The sequence below is a fragment of the Urocampus carinirostris genome, chromosome 16 (genome assembly GCF_059441175.1).
Source record: "Urocampus carinirostris isolate Australia breed hairy pipefish chromosome 16, RoL_Ucar_1.0, whole genome shotgun sequence".
NCBI classification, from domain to species: Eukaryota; Metazoa; Chordata; class Actinopteri; order Syngnathiformes; family Syngnathidae; genus Urocampus; species Urocampus carinirostris.
This window is the reverse complement of record NC_142364.1, coordinates 20698451-20724217: the sequence shown is the minus strand read 5'-3', so window position 1 is coordinate 20724217 and position 25767 is coordinate 20698451. Positions and strand designations below refer to the sequence as shown.

The following is a 25767-nucleotide window of genomic DNA, read 5'->3' as shown; positions in this document are numbered from 1 at the left end:
TGTGATTAAGGGCTATATAAATAAATGTGACTTGACTTGAATTGCATGCCATGCTAATCTTTAATCGAGTCAAGTCATGTTTATTTGTATGGCCCTAAAGTCTCAAAGGGCTGTACAGACTACTATTACACCATCCCCTGATCTAAAACCTACATGAGGGCAAGGAAATTCTCAAAAACCACAGCATGAGGAAAATAAGGAAACCTTGAGAAGGCGGCACACATGTGGTACTCCACCTTTCATTATAGGGTGCAATGGATGTTGCAAGGGCCTCAGACAAGACACAGACATGAGCAACTTGAAATACAGGTAAAGAGATAGTGTCCAGTTGACAGCTTCCTGAGGTCAACATCATTCATTAGGTATTCAATATAAGTGTGTTTTAATCCTAGATTTCAACACTTCCACTGAGGTTGCAGATTGAATATCAGACTGCCGAGCACTCCGTTATGTAAATCGCTCTCAAATCTGCAGATTTCTTCTTGGCTCATAGGATCACTAGTAGACCAGCATTTTCTGAGCGAAGGCTACGGGCAGAAACAGATGGGCGAATTAAATCAGAAAGAAATAAGGTGGCATGTCCATGTTTGCTCCCCCACATAAAACAGATAGTACTGGATTCCATGGTTACCAGTAGAAGGAATAGTCTCCGATCTGACTCAGAGACAGCACCTTCATCATCTGGTCGCCGTTGATTTTCTGTGTAAAGCGCCATCCTGCTCTTCAGAGATGAGCCGGACCTCGGCATTGACAGGCAGCAGAATTTGAAAATTTTTTTGGGGGGTTTGAACAAATTTATTGACACTAATAACAGCAAACAAACAACGTGAGGTTTTAACAACCCTTCTCGACAATCTTAACAGCAATCAAGCATATTCACAATTTCGTTATGTAACATCTTTGATAGTGTCAATAGATCCGTCCAGTTTGAACAAATTCATTGACACCAATAACATACTGATAGAATATTCTAAATCACTGGGGAAAACTATTTTGGAACAAGTAATAGAGTATCACACCGCACAATACGCATGACATCACTTGTGGCTTTCATGTTTTTGTTAAAAAAAACTTTGTGTCAATGACAGGTTGTCCTTTGCTTTTGTGACATATTAAAGTATCAAAGGCTCTTTACTCACTAAAATGCAGTACATGTCAAGTCAAGTCATGTTTATTTGTATATCCCTTAATCACAAGGACAGACAGATGATTGCAAACCTATTATTACACCATGCCTAGATCTAAAACCTACACGAGGGCAAGGAAAAACTCAAAAACCTCAACATGAGGAGAATGAAGAAACCTTGAGAAGGGACCGCACATGAGGTAATCCCCCTTCCAGGATGACCAACTGCAACAGATGTTACAGAAACAAATAATACACAGATATTGTCAACGTGAAATATAGGTCATTCATAAGCTATAGAATAGAAGTGTGTTTTAAGCCTAGATTAAAACAGTTCCACTGAGGTTGCAAAACGAATCTCAGGGGGCAGACAGAGCATTCCACAACACCGGGGCACGAATGGAGAATGCTCTCGGACCTACGGATCTCTTCTTGGCTCTTGGGATCACTAGACCAGCATTTTCAGAGCGAAGGCTCTGCCAAGTAACATAGGGGAAAATTAAATCTGAAAGATATGAGGGATCAAGTCCATGCATGATTTTGTATAAAACCAACAGAACCTTAAAATCACATATTAAACAAGCAGGGAGCCAATGCAGGTTAGCTAAAATCGTGGTCATGTGATCAAACTTTCTCGTCTTAGTTAAAAGCCTCGCTGCAGCGTTTTGTACCAGCTGCAGGCTCTTGATTTTGGACTTCGGGAGACCGGAGATTAGTGCATTACAGTAATCGAGACGGGTGGTAACAAACGCATGAATTATAATCTCCGCATCAGACTGGGACAGCATGGGGCGATTTTTTCTATGTTGTCAAGATGGGAAAAAAGCTGCTCTAGTAATATTCTTACCATGTGTTTGAAAGGACAGATTGGGGTCAAATGTGACACTTACACTTTTGACTGAGTCACTCTGGGTGATATTACATTTGTCAATGTTCAAAGCAGTTTTTGAGAACGATTCACAGTATTTAGATAGACCCTAAATGATTGTTCTTAGATTTATTTTCAAGTCGATCAAGATTTATTCACTTTTATTATTGGAGTCAGGGGTTCAAAAAGCAAGTAAATTATTCTACTATTCACCATATTCAAAATAAATCCATCACATTGTGACTGTATAAGAGGAACCACACTTGTTTTACTTACTGTCACTAAAGCCTGATCCATTTCTATATTCATCTGTTACTTATGAATAATATTTATCATAAAATGAGAAAATTCAACAATTTTGAAAAAGAAAATCCAGAAATTGTGAAGTTAAATGAGACAATACTAACAGTGAATGAATATAACCATCAGCATTGGAGCCAAAAATGAGGTACAAAGTAAAGGTAAGTTGGGCCTATCAGTATTTTTTTTTATTTTTTTTTGCATGCGCGCTGTTTGGCACGCTTACTTTTACACAAGTAATTATTTGGATGACTACTGGAGTAATATTATTCCGAAGTAACAGTACTTTTACCAGAATACCCCATTTCGGCGTGGAAGTGCACACTTGATTTGAGGAACCGAGCTCCAAGTAAATCCGAAGTTGCCCTTCGACACTGCATTTCAGCGCCTAATTGTGCGCTTTGATTTGGAGTTCAGCTTCTAATTTACTACGAGCCGGGTCCCCTAAATCAAGTAAATCGGTCAGGCACAGGCGGGTCTGTGTCATGAACCAGAACAGGATCAGGACCCAAACGCGTGACGTTTCTCACACAAGCCTTTTTTTTTATGGGAAATGGGGAGTCATGCACGTTAGGCAGCAGTCTGGCGTGGAATGATAGGAAGCCAGAGGCCGACGAGATCTATAGCAATTGCCCGAGCGAATATCGGACAGATGGGTCGATAGCAGACAGGACGGGACAGACAGGATTGATATCACAACAGGATATTGAAAATAAACAGGACAAACTAGGCGGGAATGAAACTGGAAACCAATATTAAACACGACAAAATATGTGGGAACAATATCGGACATGAAATACCAACAGGAAACGGGACCGAGTCAAAACCCACGTCTTGCGGGGCAGAGGTTCGTTGACGGACTGACAAAGGAAGAGTGAGAGCCATGAGCTTAGATAGACAGAAAGCCAATCTGTCAACGAGCCGCAGCTGGCGCCACACGGGCGGGGCTAATTGGGCGCCATGGCAATCGTGACAGTCCTGGCTTTTAAACTCACAGGCTGGGTCAGGTTGGGTTGGAGTTTTAGGGCCCGATCTAACCTCTAGTACAATTTAACAAACAAGTGGTTACAAAAAAAACAAATGTCAAAACTAGAAACAAAAACCAAACCTCTCAAACCAAGTTGAAACTGGTTTTAGGGTGCTGTATTTTAGTTGGTGCAGTAATGTTACACTGAGTCCTTACTGTGAGTCCGATGTAAGGTCTTAGGCCCACGCCTGAGCCGGCCCCAAAATGTAAATCATCAAGTCAGGTCAGGCTTCTCTCTTGAATTTTTTTTCTTCGTGGACGATCTGCACAGCTCGCACTTACTTTCAACTTGAGTATTTTTTTTTGAAGAAACAGTACTTGAGTAACACACTTCGGCGCTGCAGTTCGGCGCCGAAATGCGCACTTCGGAGCCGAAGTGTTCATTTTGGCACTGCACTTCAGATTTGAAGGACTCGGCCCGAAGTAAGCCCCAAGATGCTCAGTCCCTCAAACCAAGTTATTTAGTCGGGTTCCGGCTTATATACCCGCAGGCCGGGTAAGGCTGGGCTTAACTTTTTTAGGCCTGATCTTACCTCTAATGAGAGTCGTATAAGGAGGATTAGAAGCAGGTGTGGGAATTGTACAGTTCTTTGTTCTTTGGCGCCCTCTGGTGAACTGTGACATGCTAGGTCATGCCAAATGTATCACAAAGGAAGATAATTGCTTTTCTCTATAACAAGTAATGTAACTTGTTACTAATAAAATGTTGTGTTTGTAGCATCGTTACCACATTGAGCGTAATTGAGTGATTCGATGAATCCAGATAATGCGTTACAATGTTCTCCAACTGCTAAAATGAAATACATCATTTACCTTGTCACATAAAATCCCCTACTTAACTACAAAGTACCTCTAAGTACCATTACGGTGCCACGTCTCAAGCACAGAGTATGAGGGCACTGAATTTCTTCACATGGAGATATTCTCCCTAACCGTTTACTGTATTCTCGCGAAGCTGAATTGAGGTATTTTACACAAAACAGTAAAATCAGGGGGTTAGTTTATATAGGCATATTTGGTCGTGTGTCACCAGTAGCAAATGACAGGCATTGAATGGGGAGGGGGGGTCGTGGCTTTTATAGGTACAAAAAAACAACGGGAAAACAAAGGAGCAAACATAAGCACAGATTTTACAAGAAAAGTGAGCTGAATCTTTGTCTTTTTATTTTGTAAAATAAACTTTGCAATATACCATGCCTGGAGATAAACAGAAAACGTCTTGGACAGTACGCAGAAATGGAGTATGACATCTTTGAGTGGTTTGAAGCTCAGAGAACACATGGATATGGAGTGTCTCTACTAAGTGTTCCCAAGATTGCATAAGCCAAGAAATATGTGCAGTTCACTGTTCAGAAATTTTGGTTTACAGACTTTCTATTATATTTATAATGTGGCTATATCAAAGCTCTTTTAGGGAGTTGGTTGTTTATGCGAGTATATACGGTAATTTGTAATTTAATAGTTACTTTCAGAGAAACGTGCTTTTGTTTGTATCCCTGTGGGTAACCATGTTACTTTACAAAACAAGTGACTATTTATTTTAACTGTTTTTCTGGAAACACTCCCAACAGTGCAGGTGAGGCACAACTTCACCTGTCTCCCCTGACGTCACTGGTGCAAAATTGACTCATGATTTGAAAAAGGGCATGTTGGGAAATTTAACTTTAAGCGTAAAAGACCTCTCTTGCCACAGCCGGCCTTTATCTTCCCCTTTATTTTTCTTTTTTTGGTCCCACCTCAGCTCACCCCCGGTCAGGGTCGATCAATACTTCCCCTGTAGCTTATCACAAATGTGCAAGCTGCTGTTTGTCTACACAAAGACTTGGACGGGGCACGGACCTCCCTCGGCTCCCCGCCTGCCCCGTCAGCTTCTGGACTTTTAACCGCTTTGCAAAGATCCTGGAAACTATATGAAGAGGTCCGGACACATTCGGGACGGGAGACCGGAGAAGACCGTGGAACAGAGGTGAGCAGATTTCGATTCTGAGGAAATTTCTGGGATTTCCACAGATGGTGCTGCTTCACCTGGATGCTCTTATCCAACCAAATCTGTGACTTATATTGATGATTCCTTCTTATATTCTGTCTCTTTTTCCTCCCCAGTTGCCTGATGGGAGATTTTCATGACTTCCTGATTCATTCGACCGCCACGTTGTGTCCGTTCTAGGGAGCTGTGGAGTGTGACAATGGTGTTTGTGTCCTGTCAATCAAACGCCATCATCACACTATATAGCTACAGGGTGGAAAATTACACTTTGGAATTCCTGCTGTTTCCTTTTACTTCGTTTTTTTAAATTAGGGGTCAACAACCTTTTAAAAGGTGAGAGCTACTTTTTAATACCGAGGGTCTGACTACCTGTTTGATATGCATTTCTAAAATGACAACTTATACTGTTATTACTATCTTATTAATACATAACTAAGCTCTAAATTCTCTCCCAGGCATGCTTTCTCGTTTAGATTATTGTAATGCCCTGCTCTCCGGTCTTACCAAAACCAACTTTGCCAGCCTGCAGCTATTACAAAACTTAGCAGCACATGTGTTTAAAGGGGCCGGGTGGAGGGAACCCATTACACCAGTTTTTAAATTGCTGCACTAGTTCCCTGTGCGTTTCAGGAACGATTTTAAAGTGCTTTCGCTAGTTCTTATATGTCTAAATCAGGGGTGTCAAACAGGCGGCCAAGGGATTGAATCCGGCCCGCTGAGGGAAGCGCAAGAGAAATCAAGCTGCAGGTTGAAATATGTCCACTTGATGTTGCCAAAGCCAGATGCATCTCACAAACGCTGTACTTGTATTTCTTTCTCTCTCTTTCTGTCTGTGTCTCTCTCTCTGTCTCTCTCTCCCTCTCTCTTCCTACCTTTTTCTCTCACTCTCTGTCTCTCTCTCACTTTCACTATTTCTGTCTCTCTTTTTTTGTTTCTTTGTTCCTCTTTGTCTCTTTCTCTCTCCCACTGTATTTTTACCTTCTTTTGTTCTCTTGTCCTTTTTCCTTTTTTTCCTCTCTTTTCGCTCTCTCTCTCTCTCTCGCTCTCTCTCTCTCTCTCTCTCTCTCTCTCTCGCGTTCCCCTTCTCTCTTTCTCCCCTTCTCTCCTTTTGTTTTCTCTTCTTCTCTCTTTCCATTTCTTTTTGGATTTCTACATTTCTCTCTCTTTCTCTTCCTCTGTCTCACTTACTCGTTTCATCTCTTTTGTATTTCACTCTCTCTCTCTCTTTCTCCATATATTTTCTCTCTTTTTTGTCCAACCCTCCCCCTATCTCTCTCCCTCTCCTCTCTTCTTTCTTTCTCTCTCTTTTTCTTTCTCTCTAGGGTACTAGTACGGCCCGCGAGAGAATGTTTTTTCTATCGTGTGGCCCCCGAGTTTGACACCTCTGGTCTAAATAGTCTTGGTCCAGCTTATCAGTCTGATTTGCTTTCATTATATCAGCACTCGAAATTAAACGACACTATAAAACTATGTTAAAAAAGAGGTACTTTTCAGTGCAACAACAAATAAACTATGATTTACGAGAATAAACTCAGTTATTTTTAAATAAAAAAATTACAAAAGTGAAACATAGATCACCAAAAATAGCACAAAAATATTAATTTTGAATCGAGAAGAATTTAAGCGTGATAGAGAGAAAAAAAACATAGTTAGGAGAGCCAGCTCGCGTCATTCAGTTCAAAAAGCCTGATCATGGAGCCGTTACATTCATTTGGATACCGACATCTTTTATGTCTTTCTTTCGGACCTGCAGGGGTCAGTACAACAGTTAACAAAAGTTCCCAACTTCCTTTCAGGTAACAGGAACTTCCTGATAGACTGCCATATATAGAATTCAAACCCAACATGTGCTTGTGAGACAGTACAAGCAAAGGTTTGTAAAGCAAAGCTTGAATAATCTGACAGCAAAATCCTCAGATTGACAGTTAAACGCAACTGTTGGAGATAGACTTTATTAAGATACTTGCCTTGTTGACAAATGAAGAGCGTTCATTTAGCTCTTAATCTCTGGTGTGGAAGATGTGTGTTCAGGTTTTGTTTGCAATCGGTTACTTAAGTTTAATATTATAAATATTCCATTTTACTTTGGTTTGTAGTCTTACCTTGAAGAATTTACACTGTTTAATTGATTGTTTGAACTATTTGACTCTTGAAAGTGAAGGCCAGATATTACTTTGGCTTATGTTTAAATATAATCAATTTGATTACTTCTATGTCCATTTTCGTAGATTAATGATGCTTATAGTATGTTTAATGGTTATTTGAGTTACTTGCCTCAAAGTTTAGCTCAATCTCAAACCTGAGATGTCTGTAATGAGCCAACCTGATGCTAAGCTTTTGGATATTAGGCTATTTTATTTGTGGTTAATTGTAATTATAATCATTTGTTATTTGTTTTTTTATTTAACCTGAAACAATTTGTACCCTTTGTTTAACACAATTGGTTTTCCTCTCTTGTGTATTAAGGAGAGGTGTTGTAAAAGTATAGTAGGATGTTTAGACGCGTTTAAGGGATGAGCAGGGAACCTGTATGATGCGGCAGGGGTAAACCAGTGAAAGCTGTCGGGCTTTGAACAGATGAGTGTGTTGTGTCACCCTGGCCCGAGTGACATGGCTGCTTTCTTGTTTCCCGTTTCACCTGGAGGGACGAAAGCACGACCAACTTTGGGGTCGAGGTACTTAACTTGTTTGGGCTGGCCAAGGTCAATTTTTTTTTGTGTTTTTATGCTACTTTTTCCTTTCTTTGTTTTTGTGTGTGTGTTTGTCTTGCTGTCTGTCACTTTCTCGAGGGATATGACCAGGGTGCATAGATAGTGTATTAAGGTTTTCAACCTGATAACTGCTTACTCCCTGTGAACCCAATGATAAATAAATCCATGTCAATTACGATAAACCTAGAACCCCGTCATCCTTGAAGTTCAATAAAAAACAAAGAAGGGAAAAAGACTGAGATGTTCCTTGCATGACCAAAACTCTTGTAAGTTGGAGTGCAAACTGAGGACAAGATCAAACTAAACCAGACCAAACAACTTGTCAGATACGTTTTCAACGAAACACAAAACTAACAATTCTGTTACAATGCATTGGCTTGTTTACTTTCATAAAATATTAACATAAACATTACATAAGCATCAAAAATGTTCAAATATATTCTTTGCATGAGAAGTTCATCATTTTGATTTTCGCCTTTATATTAACGAAAGTCAGAACATTCAAGCACTCACAAAAGAAATCTTCTATTTCTTTGCCTCGCTGTTGCATCAAAATGATCATCCAATAAACCCAAATTAAGTCCAAGAACTCAATTAAACAATAAAATCAAAACTCAAATGAATGAGGTACTATTTTAGACCTGCACATCATTTCAAATCTGCAGAATATCTGCATTGTAGGACTAGTACCTTAAAGGGAAAGTGTGTACTATTTGACCACTAGATGTCACTGTATTGTGTTGTGCAACCAAAAGCGAGTGCTAATAAGCACAAGGAAAATTAGAAGCAACGGAGACATCGCGTTATGTCAAATACATACTTAATTCTCAACCTATGGCTATTTAAAAAAATGCACAATTATGTTGTTTTTTTTAAATTTATGAAATCATTTTTTTTTAAATAAATGAATTCATTTTACCACTAGGAGGCACTAAATAATACACACTGTCCTTTAACACCTGTAAACCTCAGCCAATTGATCCCCTTATTAATGATTGCAATCATCCTTATAACAATAACAAACCTTACAAACACAAGGTGGTACCTATTTACTCACAGCAAGATAAACTACGTAGAATATTGCGAGATTCTTATCAATCTACGACAATGTCGTATGCTACCAGTGTCCGAGATGATCCGGATTGGAGTCAAAACGGGCGAGACAAGATCGGTCTAACAAAACTTCCCGAACAAAACTTGTTAAACAGCGTACACAATTTGAAATGATCAAAAAAAGGATGCAAGACCGGGAAAGCAAATAATTTGGCAGGTTTGCATAAAAACAAGAGCGTCTGCTTGATAAACTATAATACAACAAAATCAGCACAAAAGAAGTCAACAATCAGCTATTTGCTAAACATTAACAAAATGAAAGGATTGACAACTAATCCATCATGAACAATAATTATATATCTGTTCTGCAGTTCATAGCAGCATTTCCTCCAATAAATTAAATAAACAGTTCATTAATTTAATGAACTTATATCAGAGAAGACGGTCAGTAGTAAGACATGAAAGTTCCACGGTGCAAATCCTATTCGAGTCCAAGCGCTTGTGTCCCTCTGTTAGATCTTGACCTTGGGCGCAGGTCCGAATGTTTTCTTTTTGGATCCGGCTGAAGGTTGCGCTTTGCTTCGGGGAAGACAGGCAGCCTTTTTGGCAGCTTTGGGTTGCAGGGAGGCCAGGCCCAATATCTCACAATACGTGTTGCACTGGTGCAGCACTTTGAACTGGTCGATGAAGGAGGTGGCGCAGTTGCCTTTGAAGCCCTTGTAGCTGCGAGCAGGAAAAAAACATTGAATTCAGGTTTGAGGACTATGTTAGTAGTGACAAGATTGGATAGACTGAGAAATGAAATTGTGAGAGACAGAACTGGAGTAGTCGTGGAACTGAGCAAGCGTGTTGATGTATTTCAATGTATTTTTTGCGACACTCACCCTTTCTTGCAAGTGGCTATTCCCACATCGGTGAGCTTCATTCCTACTCCTGCAAAACACAATTTGGTGTAAATTATGGAAATTCTGTTGTAATATTGAAATGTGTGATATATAGTCATGATTGTATGATTGCTTCATTTTTTCTTATTATTTTTGTCATTTATAATGTCTTCATTATTTGGTCGGAATTTATTAACTTCTTCATTTATTCATTTATTTGGTTTTAATTGTGTATGGTGGTACACCATTTACAATATAATGCATACCCGTCAACCTCCACGGCCCCATGCCCGTACAAACTGTCGTATTTTTCCTTACAAAATACAAAATAATCGTACACCATATTTTTTTTGCATGATGGGAAATCCCCAGGCGGCAGACGCATGCGCACATTAGCAGCAAACCGCTCGCTTCGTTTGCAAAGAAAAAAACGATACCGAGATAGAGGCTTCCGCAGCGAACTCCTTTGACTTGATTGATTTGCCGTTTTGTGATAGTCTGTGTATACCCATCATTGACAAATTTGCGTTTTTCCGTACAGATTTCCGTCGTACTCGTCTTAAAATGCATAAAAAACGTACTTTGTACCGCAAAACCGTACAGGTTGACAGGTATGATAATGGTACAGATGGTGTTGACTAAAGTCAGGCAAACTGGAGGATTTGCTTAGATCTGTAAATATGTCATTAGGAAGACTCTAGGGGTCGATAGTTAGCCCTGCTAATGCAATCCTCAGTTTCTCTAAAGTATCAGGAGGTAAAGTACTCGTCTTGGGATCAAGAGGTCACAGGTTCAATTCCTGGCTTCTCTGTGTTATATGTCGAAGTGTCCTTGGGCAAGACACTGAATCCCTAATGCCCCCGGTTGGCTAATAGTTGCTTTGCATGGCTGACGCTGCTATCGGTGTGTGAGTGTGTGAATGGGTAAGTGTTAAGCAAGGTGTTAAGCGCTTTGGGAGGACTTCAGTGACTTGAAAAGCGCTATATAAATACAGACCATTTACATTTTAACATGTATTCAGGTTTTCCATGCTCTCAACCCTGTTTTTTTTCCTGTAGCCAGAAAATACACGTTCCTGTTAGAACCGGTTTGGGGAATTTCCCCTTCAGGTCTCTTGAGGTAGAGTGGGAATATGAGAACTACAGATTTTGATTTCTCGCTACTTCAAGTTTCATTATTGTCATGGCCCGCCCTCCTAGTATAAAAGTGATCATCAGTCACTTTAATATTTGCACTTGTGACAGTCTTGTTCTGTAGCTCGTCTGTGCCCGGAATATTCTGCGAGAAAAAGATTCGAGGGACTGCTCAGCTCTAACATTTGTTTTTCCCATCTCACAGCCTGTATGTTAAACAAATAAGCGGAGGAAGAAAAAGTTGTTTTCTTCCACGATTCCCAATAAGTGACATGTTTGTGGGTAAAATTTCCCTTATTGAAAAATATAACACAACTTGCTGCAAATCGTAAAATTGGCCACTAATAAAAGGACAATCGCTATTTCGATGTCTTGATGTTATGCAACAAAGATTTTAATGTAACACACTCACTATTATTTTTATATCATTTACTCTCAAAAATAGATCCTGATGTTATAATACATAAAAGGAGCAAAACAGGGGGGCGGTGTCAGTCATTTATTCAATATTAACTACTCATAATATTTAAATTTTCTCATCCACAAATCAAGTCCTCAGTTGATACATCTGAATTGAACAGCACTGGAATTCAACTATCACAGATGCTTCTGTTCTCATTCCGTGTCATCGGAATCATTGTTAGGTTGCTGGAGTTTCCTGTTATCCTTAAGAAACGATTATAAGCGAATGCAATTTGATTCGTCACCGCAGAACCACCAATGACAACAACAGAAAAATCATGTTCATGTTGCGATCTGGCTCTCATATCCACCTTGTGGTTGCCTTGGCGTTGTCGTCTAGAAATATAGGGCTCACATTTTACGTGATTTTAGCACTCACTTGGTTTTCTTTCGGTATAAAAGTAAATATGTGATCGTTTTCATAATCGCCGTCTTGAATGGTCACATGATCTGAAAAGACCTGATGTAAACAACTTGGAGCAGCGCGGAAAACGGTGTCAGGTATGCAGGAGAAAGGTACCAGTAGCATTCTGCATTCAAAGGCGTCAAGGCCAGGTGTTGGCCGGGGTTTAGCCTGCGGCCTAAAATCTGGTGCGGCTTATACAAAGCCAAATTTCAGTTTCCTTCCCAAATTTGAGCATGTGGCTTTCGATCAAGTTTGCTCTCTAGTCCAGAATTTATGGTATTTTTTTAACCTTATTTTTGATTGTCATTTTACTAATATTCAACATTCTACCAGTAAGGCCACAAATTTGAAAGGACCAACCCTGCCCATAAAAAAATAAATCTTTCTATCACCTTGCATGTCTGTGACCAGCAGGTTCCCGTCTGTCCGTTGGTAGACCCAATGCTGGAAGGCGCAACATTTGCGCCCAGCTTCGGAGTCGCGCCTCAAAAGGTTGATCTCTTTGCCGTCCTTAACCGAATACTTGACAAAGTCGCCGATCAGCTCCTCCTCCAGCGTGGCGTACGGGATGTTGCTGGACGGCCGGTGGACCAGGTAGATGGGAATGATCCTGTGCCGGCAAAAATGGGAGGACACGGTGATGACCACTTTGTTTGACCCGAGAGCAGTTTAGGCCCCTGCTAAAATTTGGATATGGGTCAATGGAGGAGTTCTGGTCACTTACTCAGGTACTTCTCCGAAGGCGTCGAGGGACCGGGCAGCGGCGGTGTACTCTTTGATATACTCCCGGGCCGTGTTCTGAACGTGACACTCCTGCAAGACACGTTAGCACATGTTAATAATAGCATATATGCGATGCCAAGCGTCCTATCACGTCTCACACTTCGGCTAAGCATGTGGCATGATTTATTTACCGCAAGTCGACCGACTGCAGTAAAACTGGTTTGTTACATGAGTGGTTGCTGAAGATTAACAGTATGTATCACACATGTGTAGGTTCCTTAACAGTAAGCGTGTCATTGGCCTACTTCTCATCCTCACGAGGGTCACAGACGTGCTGGAGCCAATCTTAAGTGTCTATGACCAGTAAGTGGAGATACAACCTGAACTGGTTGCCAGAGTAATTCACAGTAGCCAAATCAACACACCTGAATACCGTAGATTTCCGACTACAGATGTTCTCCTACTTTCGACCATTCGATTTACGAAAAACGGTGGATACGATCATTTTTTTCAGGATGTTGAAAAATATCCGGACATTGCTGTGAGTTAGATTTTGGATTGTGTGCAGCTTTTTCCGAATACAGTAGATTCCTGTAGTGCTTCTGTCCGCTGCTACCGGCGCGTGGTGGCGCTGTGAGAGGTCACCCAGCATCCACCCCGAAGAAGAAATCCGCTTTCTCTTCTTAGTTCTATACTGTATGTCCAGCGCGCTAAGAACTTTTAGATTTGTATTGTTTAATATCTCTATAGTTGGTGTAAAGTATAAAGAAGAGGCGAGCCATTTCTTTTGAAATGAAAGTGGAATAAGAAAGCTTGATGCGGTTGAGAAAATGGTTGGATTGCTTTTTTTTCAACCACTTTTAGTAGGAAGTAGCCTAACTCTTGAAGCTCATCTTCCAAAAGTAAGTAAAACTTTATTTATCTTTATAGAGCATATTCTTTTATGAAATGTTTTTTAGTACAAAACAATCCAGATTCCTTATACAAGTCTTAAACATACTTATATAAACCTTAAACATACATTCCATACAAAATATAGCACTGAAACAACTTCACACATTCAACTTACGAACTATTTTCCAGAATCTCCTTCGTAAGTAGGGCATCTTCTCTACAAGTTTTTACCACATTTTAAACAACATTTTTTTGCTCTTTTCCACAGAGCATGCGCTCTGATACAAAACACCACTCCTAGGTCCAGAAACGTTTGTGACGCCTTTTGAGAGAAATTAGTTTTTTGGGTTGACATTTTTCATATAATATATAACAGGAGCAAAACGGGAAGTTTGACAGTACTTTATTCAATATTTACGACGTATTTATATTTCAACTTTTTCCCCCACAAATCAAGTTCTGAATTTGTGCATCTGAATGGAAAAGGGGGTTTGTATCATCTGTGTCAATGTCATGTCTCTAGAGTATGCTTTAATACTCGAGGAACAATAACAAACAAATTCTATTTGGTCCATTACCACAGCAACCACCAATGACACAACGCAAGGAGACACGTTTGTGTTGCAATCTGGCACTATTCTCCACAGGATGGTTGCCCTAACGCTGTTGTCTAGAAATTTAGGGCTCATATTTTACATGACGCACCCCTCATTCGCGTTTTCTTTCGGCGCAGTGAACATGTGCTATATGTGACAATAGCTGTAGCAATCCACTTGTGCGTAGACTAACGTGATTTACGATCAATCTTATACAAAAAAGGGCAGTCCTGTAAGCTGATTGAAAATCGATTCCAAGTCAAACATACAGTTGAATAGAGAACTATTCTAATGATGACAGCCCCGTCATCTTTGGGGGAATTTTTGATTAGTGCCTCGCTTTAATGCATCTGACCACAACTCTCTTCTTTTTCTTTGATCAGGAGCGTCCGCTGGGATCATGTAAAACTTCAATTTACGATAACTGTTTCTCTCCAATTTTGGCACACAAACACACAACATGATACCAACTAGCAGCCAAGATAGCTTTCTTTTCATCAGTCTTCTGACCACCGCTAGTTAGGGGAGGTTATAATTGTGGATTGTGCAGTCCTTGAGTCATATTGTGATTAAGGGCTATACAAATACATGGGATTTGACTTGACTTGCTTTGTATTTAGCTTCGTTATTAAACCATGATGTCAAAGACAGCCATTCTGATGATACAAAGCTAAACTTTTAGCTTGTAGCTTGAGGTATCATCTCGCCCTTGCTTTTGCCACCACCAGGCTAATCCTGCCCACTGGAAACATCACAATGTTTAATAACAAATTAAAGGTTCTATACAAATAAACATGACTTAAAAAAAGACGAACCTACTGATATCTTCAGGGTTTGTGCACCTTTTTCATGGCCAAACTCAAACACTTTTCAAGCACTTTCAACGCTTATTTGTCAATTTGTCAAGTTTTTTTCTTGTTGACTTTAAAGACTTAAATAAAGCTGCTTTTTTGCTGCTAGCACATACTTTGTGCTATTTCGCGCTGTTCCTTTTTGTGTCAATGGGCTGCTATAAACTGTATTTCTGCCATTCTGCTTTAACAATGCACGCGCAGCTTGGCTACGTCACACTTGTTTACGGAAAGGGCTCTACAGGTTTTGGGTCATAATGGTGTTCAATACGTAAGACCAAAGAAAAAAAGAAGAAAGAAAGTACTGTATGTATTGAAAATATATATTAGAACAGTAGAATATTGAGGTAACTTAGGAGTCAAATAGGTGTACCTCGGCCTCACCTGACAGCGCATGCTGCACACCCCAAAAAAGAAAAAAATGATCAAACTGTGACTGGGTAAGTGTGAAGCACATTGTAAAGCGCTTTGAGAGGTCTTCAGTGACTTGAAAAGCGCTGTATAAATGCAGTCCATTTACCATCAAAACTTTTCTTTTGGAACATACAATTTGGCCCCAAACTCAGACAGACCCTAGCTCCAAAGTAAATAAGGGTTTGAGAACACTGATGTAGAGGGAGGTGACCAAATTGTCCTCCATCTTGTTGATGAGCAAAATTTGGACTTATTATAAAATATTGATTGCTGTGAAGCATAGTGCATCGAATCTTTCAATCTTAGAGACTGCTGATCTTTTGCTTTACTTATTTTTAGCAACAATTTCAATATTTGTTAAGCATTGTTCCCCAAATTCAATCGTTTTCCTGACCTTGAAAACACATTCCAATTTAAGCATTTTACAGCACATATTTAAACTTTCATTGACAGTGAGTGCAGAGGAGCGCATTTGAAAATAATTGGCATAGATATATTTAAACTTACTTCAACCGCCAAGGTGTAATTTTTGTGGACGAGCTCGTCGTTGTCCCTGATGCTGTAGCTGATGGCGTTGTGCACCTTGAGGACGCAAGCGGGTCCCGACAACAAGTGCGGCGGTTCTTCACCTCTACGCAGCCGGGCTCGAAATGCACGCCGGTGCATTCCCTCCCCGAAGTGGGCCTTTTCCGTCACGATGCTGACGGGCCGATTCTCGCTGAAGTAGCGTTCGGAAAGGAAGTCGTCTTTGAAGAGTAACTGAGCGCATTGGATGTCCTCTGCCTCCATGGCCACGGCAACGGCTAGAAAAATGATAAAGAACAAGTTAAAGAGAGGTGAAGGAGCGGACGCCATTTTGTAAGGACTCACGTGTGACATTCTGAGATGGAGGGATGACAATCTCACGGAGAACTGGGGAAAAAAATATAGTTATTATTAACCAGTTGGAGTTTAATTTAGATGCTAAACGGAGTTTGAGGGCTCTTTCACAGCTGTGTGATGCTACTAGTGCACACTGGAACTGGTTTTGCTGTTAAACTGCTGTTAAATTTCACAAAAACGAACAAGGGAGATCAAGGATATATTTAATGTAAGATTTATTTGCATTCTATCATTTTCATGTTGTTAAAACTAATTTTTTCTTACTAAGTAAGGAACTGGCATGAAACAGATGTCAACATGCTTCCAAAGGGTCACGATATTATTGTTCCGTTTTTCTTTTAAAGCAGCCGCCATATTGGATTATAAACGACAATTGAAGAAGATGCAAATACAAATCGATATGCATACCTAACAGGTTCAGTCGTGGTTTCATGGACTAGATACAAGGAAGAGGTTAGGGGATTTATATTGTATAATTGTTCCCCTGATTAGTGATTGCGATTCCCTTTTTTTAAGCGATAATTAACCTTACCTGCACAATGCGACACCTATTTGCTCACAGCAATACTGAGACAACAGCAATCTAAGAAGACATTACTGTCTTCGACCTGTGCCCAACACAACCTGGATTAGAGTTAGCTGAAATGGGTAAGACGAGATCAGCCTAACAATAAAACAAGTATTTTTTACTTTTTATATTTTCCGTCCAAAATTTTGTATAGAGCGTACACAATTTGAAATTATTTTAAGGTTAATATACATAAATAACACTACAGACAACAAGTCCTCTGATCCCGGCTTTTCATACATCATGAACTTCTTACGTGTCCAAGAACAAAATGAATATTGATTCCAATTGATTTTACTTCTTTCACCCGGCAGTTGAGTTTCTAATGAGAGACATATGAAAAAAAGCCCAAATTGGGTTATTTTCTAGCATATAGGTCAGGATGTAAATTATTACATTCTAATTATTTCTTTAAATGCGTAAACATTTAAGACAAAAATTTTGTGGGCCATTTCTCAATATCCTTATATTGAAATAATGATGTTATAAATTCACCATTACTATTTGGAGCTATAAGGCGTCTATCAAAACAACTAGGTAAGAAAGAATACTTTGATAAGAAAAAAAACAATATGCTTGCATAAATTAACATTCTTTGTTTCAGGATGATAACATATTTTAGCACAATTAAATACATAATGAATATTTTCCAAGTCCAGTGGTTGGAATGGTGATTACTAGAGTGTTAAGACTCCTACCTTGGTAAGTGAGTAGGTAGTCAAGTGTGACGGAGCCCTGTAAGCTGGTAAGACGGCACTGGTAATTTCCCAAGTCTTTGTGGGAAGCATTGAGGATGTTCAAAGACGAACGACTCTCGTCCCCTGCACTTCAGAGATAAAGATTGCGTCACAAGGGCAGAGTAATTTCATAGTATTGTTAAATGCTTCTAACATAACATATCAGTGTTTCCCATAGAGTTTTGTGAAACCCTGGTGGGATAACAGTAAAGTGTAAGGGTCGGCGACACGTGGGTTAGGAACCGCATGCGCCTTTTTAGTGCTCACGAGCGCTGGCGCTTTTCCAAAAGTATTGTAAAAGATTGGGGAGGAAAATATATTTTTATTTTAATATGGTTTCTTCTGTAGGAGGATGAACATGACACAAATACTCTGAATGTTTTCAAGTGTTGAAACATTTTCAAATGGTATGGGAAACACTGCAAATCATATTCAACTTTTTTTGCCTGTACTAACAGAAACAGCATGCATATGAAGATTGTAATGCAAAAATGTGAATTTTCTTGCCAGAGGTAATCAAGTGACATTACCTATGCTTGACCTCAGCCAGAAGAGCGCCCTCTAGCCTCCAGGTGAATGTGTGCTCACCCGAGACAGTAGCAAACTGACACCACAGACTCAAACTTTGGGGGTCGTCGCTCACGGACACCACTTGGATTGGTTGAATTACCTTTGGCTCTGTAAGTCATTATTTAAAGAAATTGACTCACCTAATAATATATTTTTGTTTATTGTTAGAACAAGAATCATTAAAACAACACACAATCAGGGGCGGCAATAGCTCAGGAGGTAGAGGGCTCGTCTTGGGATCAAGGGATCCCAGTTCGAATCCCGGCTCGTCCGTGTTACATGTCGAAGTGTCCTTGGGTAAGACACTGAACCCCTAAAACCCCCAATAAGCAGGTTAGCGCCTTACATGGCTGCAAGGCCGCTATTGGTAAATGTGGAGCACATTGTAAAGCGCTTTGGGAAGTCATTGACTTGAAAAGCGCTATATAAAATGCAGATCATTTCATTTCATTATACTTGAGTATTAGTCAAAAGCTCACACCGTCTAACTGAGCATTTTTACAGTATTGGACTAATTTCAGGTTAAACTTTACTCAAATCATGAAAACACTCATCTGATACATGCATTTTATCACCAGAAAAATGGTTGCAACTCATGAGAACATACATGTGACTTATCCATTCCTTGTAAATTTAAAGGAAGAGATACAATTACCGGTAATTTTGGCTATTTATTAACCAAACTGATCAATCGTGAAATTCTATGCCTCGAAGTTTAAAAGAATCCATTAACTATTTTGCATTGGCTGCCTGTGTCAAATGAGACAGGTGAAACTGTGCCTCACTTGTCAAAGAAATACGAAATTACATTTTTTTCATGATTTTATTTATTCTGTGTTAAAGTTAATGTTTTTTCTATGCTTGATTTCATGTATTGCCTTTTTACTCTGACAAACAAATGATGAATAAGATCCATTTATTTGCATATCTAACTGTCCCACCAGACCCAAACGTCAACACACATAACTGACCACCATGTTATGGGATCACATTTAGTTGAACATGTATTTTAATGATTTTTTGCAACTGATTCAGGCACCATAAAGCCTAAATTTACTAACAAGTTTTGTCTTTGATAAACTAAATATTTCATAATTTAATGCAGATTCATCGAATCATATTACATACCAAACGGATTGGAATAGTAAAAGTTGAATAAGGTGAAACAGGGGAAGAAAATCTGAATTTTACCTCCTATGTGTGAGCTTGTTTTGTTTTTGACCACTTCAATGGATGCCCTCCTTCTAGATGATTTACCATCCATCTTTTGTCCCTCCGCTGCATTCGCCTGATTGGAAACGGTCCCTTTTGAATCTAAAAGCTTTGCAAACGTATCCTTGGATAGGCGGCGTTTTTTGTGGATTTCGTCATCACTCGTATTGTTGTGTGCTGTGTTGTACTGAGTATGTCCTCCTTGTGAAGGTTTGGAAGCGTCTGCTTTTTTATTTTCTACTTCATCTGACCTCCTTCCGTTGTTGCAGGCTTTGTTGTGTTTGGTGCTCATTTTGATCTCGAACATTTCGATCCGTCCTTTTGCGCCCTTTGCTTTTGCGCTGATGTCTTTCTCAACATGAGGCTTGGCCGCAGTCTTTGCCCCAGTGTGGTGGTGTTTCTTCTTGCTGTGTGGTTTAACGGTCTCAATGACCACTGTCTTCTCTTGAAGAAGCTGATTGCAAGTATTTTCCGAGGTTTCATTTTGTCCTCCGATTGTGACGTGAGATGAGTTCTCCTGTTTTTTGGGAGTGCCTTGTTGGTGGGCAGCAGATTTTTCCTTCTTGGAGTGGGGTTTTCCCTCTTTCTTATGCGGGTTTTTTCCCAATTCCCCGAGACTAGGTTTTGACCTAGCCACTTGATTGCTTAGATTTGATAGCTTTGGCTCATCTAGAATGGTGAGGTTTTTGTCAGGGATGATGGCGCAATTGCAAAGTTCCTTGGAGAGTTTGTGTTCCTCCTCGTCAGTTGGTGCCTCATTGCAGAGCGGTAAAGGAGTCCAGTTATGAGCCTGGATGTCATTGAAAGTCCTTATCGAATCTCCTTCCAAACTGCTCCTGCGATACTCCAGGGCAGATCTGATCTCAAGAGGAGCTACAGGCACAATAAAAGTGGGACACACCCCTTGTGAGCTTGCTCCACCGGGGTCTGTCAAAGTTACAGGCGCCAGAAGTTGTCCAAAGTGAGGAACTGGCTTGCGGGGGTTCATCTTGTCGTCCTCAGAAGCTATCAGTCCATTGCAGTCAATATCTGTTGACACAGAGTTGGGATTTGCAGCCTGATTGGATGAAGGTTTGGGAAGGGGGATAAGTTCATCCTCTGTCACCTTAAGCAACTCATCTCCCAGCAGCTATGAAAAGAATAGAGAAGTTGCATTGATTAGCATTAGTGTTAAGGAACACACTGATCAAGAGGAATCACTGTATGTTAACATCCATCCATCCATCCTGAATCCCATTTATGCAGCATATTTGTGAGCCCAGAGCTTCTAGCACATTCTGATGGTTAAAAATATAACTTGCCACATGTATAATGTAAGTGTACCGATTCAGTAAATAGCACTCCAAATACTAGTGCATGCCACTTTTCCGGCTAACAATACCCCTGGAAGCCTTTTAGACATGTTTGTATACTTCACCTTATAAATAATCCCAGGCTGGATACTTTTGGTCAATTTTCCTCTTTTTCAAACAACATCCTAGGAACTTTTGAACCAGTAAATATCTTAATCAGGGTCAATGGTTTACAGGGTCATCGCTCCCAAATTCCCAAGTTATTGGAATATTACCAACAGCATTTTATGTCTCTCTCCTGGCATCTGCAAGGCTGATTTTTGAAAGGCAGCGCTTCGTCACTGGGCATGCAAACATTTGCAAAGAATGAAAACTAAAGAGTGAGCCAAGCCTTCTCTGGTTTGTTTTAATTGTTCTTAATGACTTGTGATACGTGTTCTTTATACTTAATTTAATTATACTTAATTTAATACAAACCAGCTAATTTGGCTTCCTTTCCTTTCTTTTGCCAGGGCAGGGTGTTGACAACATATAATTAATATTAAATACATTTACAATTCAGATTGACAAAATAATAATTGCTTACGATGAGCTTCTTAGCAATCAATTGTATTGTGTCTTTGGTGACTTTGGGATCAAGGCAAGTAAAATGTTGGATAGGCAATGAAGTATCAGTCTTCTAACCTGCCTATTTTTGGGACCCTTACCCAACTTCGCAATGAGTTATTTTGACTCGAAAACCATTTGAGATGCAAGATACAAGGACAGTTTCACTGTAACCCGAAATGTCCTCTTACCTAATAAAATAAGTCCACATACCTTCTGGTCGATCTCCACAAACATCCCATACAAGAAACCCTTTGTTTGTATCCAAGCCCAGATGCCATTTGTGTTGCACACGAGTGACTCTTGTGAGCGACTCTCAGTCTGAGCTGACTAGCACCCGGTGCAAGACCCCCTTGTTGGTTCTTGCCTTTTCAATAGGAGGGATGTGATGGTATGGGGAAAAAGGGGTTCGTGTTACAATCAGCAGCTATGCCACTCCCACAGCACCCTCATAGACCATGCTATTATCATCGTTGTCCTGACCTAAATTTAGGCTGTTCTCTTGGTTGCCCCTCATTTTCCTTCACCTGTCACTCTCGCACAGCACAAATGTAAAAGCGGTATGTGGTCGCTGGAATTAGCAAGCCCGGGCGATAATATTTTTGTTGCCCCATTTGTTTGTGTTCACCTCTGAGACCGGGGTGGGAAACGGTGGACAGCATGAGAAGTCTGCAAATTTCTTTCCTAGAGGTATGTCACGACCACCAGTCTGTGCTTGCTGTGCTGTACATTATGTTCATGTGTGTGACTGTTTGTTTTTTATGAGGGTCCCTGTGACGTCATTGTCGCTTAGACACTTTCCATTTGTTACACGTTTTAACCTCAGCATTTGCATTTTGACCAAACCTCCACACTACACATATTACAGCCTCGCTTTAAAAAATGATCATGATCAATTTTGATTGCAGCAACGAACTTTCATAACGATACAAAAAAAAATGTTTTGGACTTTTGGCAGCTTTTTTAGTCAGTAACTGATAGAACAACATAAAATCTTAGAAACCTATAAGCTAGATACACTTTATACTTATCAATTAGTTTATTTTCTAACTTTTCTGTAATTGCTTTTGCTTCAATTGTAAATGGTCTGCATTTATATAGCACTTTTCAAGTGAATGAAGACCTCCCATTAAAGAGATAAACATGCGATGCATGCTTCAGAGTCTTGACTTCATTTAGTTTCTGACACGATTAGACAACCAACATTATGTCGGCAAACCGTGTCATTGATATTAGTCATCTAAAAGCTTAACTCCTCTTTATTTACTTTAAGCATTAATGTAACCATAGTTGATTATCTATTTCTACCTCCTTGAAAATAATCAATTAGGGCAATGTCACATGAGATACTAAAGTTAATTGTGGCATATCTGATTTGGTTTCTGGTGATGGTATTCAAAATTCTCCTTAAATCCACTTACCTGTTCACACATCGACTGAGCAGGTTGGTCTGTCTTTTCTTCATAATCCACTACATTTATAACTATCTTGTCGTCTTTCAAATCAATTGTCTCTGAAAGTTGGACAAACTGAAGAAAATCCACATTATCTATTGGAGCCCAAGCCGGGATTATGCTGTCCAACTCCAAGTCTGAAGAAACCAACGCTTGGTTGTCAAGTACAACGTTATCTTCCCAGGTTTCCGCTGGTTCATTTCCAGGGTTTACTAATGAATTGCCAAGAAAATTAACATTGTCCCCCATCTGTTTTTGGAAAGTGAAGCATTCCTGTTCACACAGAATTGATTCTTCTTGGATAGTTTGTCCAACTTGCTGGTCCTGGACTCCCATTCCTGTTTCCGTTTTGTTACAAGAGTTAATGTCTGCTAGCGCTTCAGTCAGTGCATCTATCTCAGCTCCTATCTCTGAGAAGGCAGCTGTGAACTCCTGCCTTGGTGTCACTGCAACGTTCCAATCTGAAAGTGCACTGGACCAGCTTTCCACTGAGGACCGCCTTTCTACTGATGTACCCCGACCCGATGTGTCATCTTTGGCCCAGCCAATCCAGTCACTGTTGTAACCAGACACGCAAATCTCTCCCAAAGATAAGTCACTGGAAATGGGTGAAACATCCGTCTTATCCATATACTGACAGGCGTCCGCCCACAGCTCAACAGGACTGACGCTCCTCTGCCCTCGCGGAGTTGTCAGGGTGACCTCAGCAGGTGGCTTGTGCCTTGAATCTGAGTCAAACATCACCCAATCCGTATTTGCAGCAGTATTATGTGTCACACTCTGGGCTAAATCACAACACATGAATGGAGAGGCGTCATGGTTTTTATCCAGTTTATCCTGTGGGACAGTTGGACTCAGAACAAATTCTTGTGTTTCGTTTTCAAAGATGTACAAATCTGACATGACGCCCATGGCTGAGTCTGTCCCTGAGCTATCTGACAAGGACCTCTGATAAATTGGATTATGGTGTTTAGGACTGTGGTTTGAAACCGTGGAGTCCTCCAGAATCGGTGTATCCACCCAGAACGAGTGTTTTGTGTCTTCTTTGTGTGTAGGTTTGGTGTATATATCAGACATTTGTGAGGTAAAGTAAGGTTGTAGGGGGAGCATTGGTTTAAACAAGTCCAAGTATCCACCAAAAAGAGAGAAATAGCCGAAATCCTGACTGATTTGACTTTCTGGGTACACAGACGGCAACTCTCTTTGTTTGTTGGCAGTGATTAATGTTGGATCCATCAATGCAGTCTGATTTTACTCCTCCTGGATTTCTGTCCTGTATAGAAATCCAAAACAAGATGATGAAATGAAGAACCTCTGATCACACATTTAAGACTCTAAACATTTAGTCTTGCCTTCAGATTATGAAAGTGTACCTTAGAGTATAATTTTCCAGATTTTAGCCATATTTTAAGAAAGCAATCAATTTTTAAATGGTATTATTTTTGTTTCATTAAAATATTAACTGACTACATATTAACAGCAACATTGTAAAAGAGCACAGCAAATTACTAAATGATTCTGGTAAGAGAGCAAAGCTTCCTTTATACATTGGCTTTTAATTTTGAAAAATTGTAATTTTAGTCAACGTGTCTTCTGGCCACTTAGTGTGTTTTAGCTGTCGCTGGCGTTATGATGTGTTGAAAGCGGCTTAGTTGATTTACACGAGTACTCGAAAGACCCGCTGGTGGCAAAGAGGCCGGAAAAATACCAGGGCATCTTCACCCATGGCCTGCATTTGTGGCATACTCGGCGAAGGGCACCTCGCTGGAGACACGCTATGTGACAACAACAGCACGTGTTTAATACCATTTTGCAATATAGACGACTTAGAAGTGGGCCATATACAACAAAGGACTTTCCGGCTTTGTGCGGGACTAACAATGAAGATAAGAATGGTGTCTGCATTCGCCAGGCAATGTATCCTTACATATGACCTCCGAATATCGATAAAATGGGTGGCAATATTTGCTATTCATAGCTGAAGTACAGTAAGTTTAATTTTCCCGCTGCAATTTGACCTAAACATTTTTTACATTTCTAGATATTTCATTCTCACTAGACTTCATCTTTAGTTCAAGACTTCAATTATTTATAGACTACAGAACAGGAAATTGTATCTAAGTCATGCAGTACAGCTACAATCTACTCCACAAAGTATCCAGAAGTGACATTTAGGTTGTGACCAAATGTGATGGAAAGTCCATCAATCAATCTTAGAAGGCAGTGCAACAATTTAGATCATGTGCCAGCTAAAATACCCTGTGGGCCATTTTGGAAACTAACAATCCTGTGGAGTGGACTCAAGGCTAATAAAAATGAATAGGCCGCAAAGTACGTACCTCTCCCATAGACGTGCTTGACGATTTAAAGTTGTGATGCAGTGCATGTGCCTGAACTGTCCCTCAAGTGAGTGGGGAGGGAGGTGCTATTTTTAGGTCCCCTCCACCATCACAGACTCCTCACAAGCGCAAAGTTACATGATAGTGCGAACATGTGCCAATCTTCAACATTTAAGTGGCTTATCTATATTTATAATGATGGCCTATTTGCTGGCGTCAACTAAAGTGCTTACGACGTACTGTTTTTATTTGCTAGTGAATTGGAATATGGGGACAAAAATATGTGGACGAGTCACAGTGAAATTCGTGGAACATTTGTTTAAATCTGGACAAATTATCTTCAATCCATATATATATAAATACATATATATAATATCTCATCTCTCATCTCATCAGCTGTACCGCTTATCCTTATTAGGGTCGCGGGGGGGCTGGAGGCCATCCCAACCATCTCCGGGCAGTGGGCAGGGGACACCCTGAACTGGTTGCCAGCCAATCGCAGGGCACACGGGGACAGACAACTCACTTGCTCAGTCACACCTAGGGACAATTTGGACCGGCCAATTCACCTGAAATGCATGTCTTTGGAATGTGGGAGGAAACCGGAGTGCCCGGAGAAAACCCACGCAAGCACGGGGAGAACATACAAACTCCACACAGTAAGGCCGGTAG

The 25767-nt window shown here is 40.2% G+C and overlaps 1 protein-coding gene and 1 long non-coding RNA gene across 2 annotated transcripts; one reads left to right on the top strand and one right to left on the bottom strand.

The window, feature by feature from the left end:
* The first annotated feature begins 1221 nt into the window (after nucleotides 1-1221).
* LOC148350682 (uncharacterized) lies at nucleotides 1222-18373 on the top strand. The gene is made up of 3 exons (XR_015853057.1): nucleotides 1222-1326; nucleotides 18169-18282; nucleotides 18361-18373. It is a non-coding gene; the product is annotated as an uncharacterized LOC148350682 (long non-coding RNA).
* On the bottom strand, nucleotides 8977-23992 carry alpk2 (alpha kinase 2). Its single transcript, XM_088356191.1, has 10 exons — nucleotides 22724-23992; nucleotides 19384-20533; nucleotides 18153-18300; nucleotides 17584-17711; nucleotides 16306-16347; nucleotides 15943-16238; nucleotides 12682-12770; nucleotides 12350-12567; nucleotides 9957-10005; nucleotides 8977-9795 (listed from the first exon to the last, which is right to left on the bottom strand). Exons 1-10 carry the CDS (start codon nucleotides 23990-23992, stop codon nucleotides 9585-9587), a joined length of 3600 nt encoding a protein of 1199 aa, XP_088212317.1. The 3' UTR covers nucleotides 8977-9584.
* Nucleotides 23993-25767: the final 1775 nt, after the last annotated feature.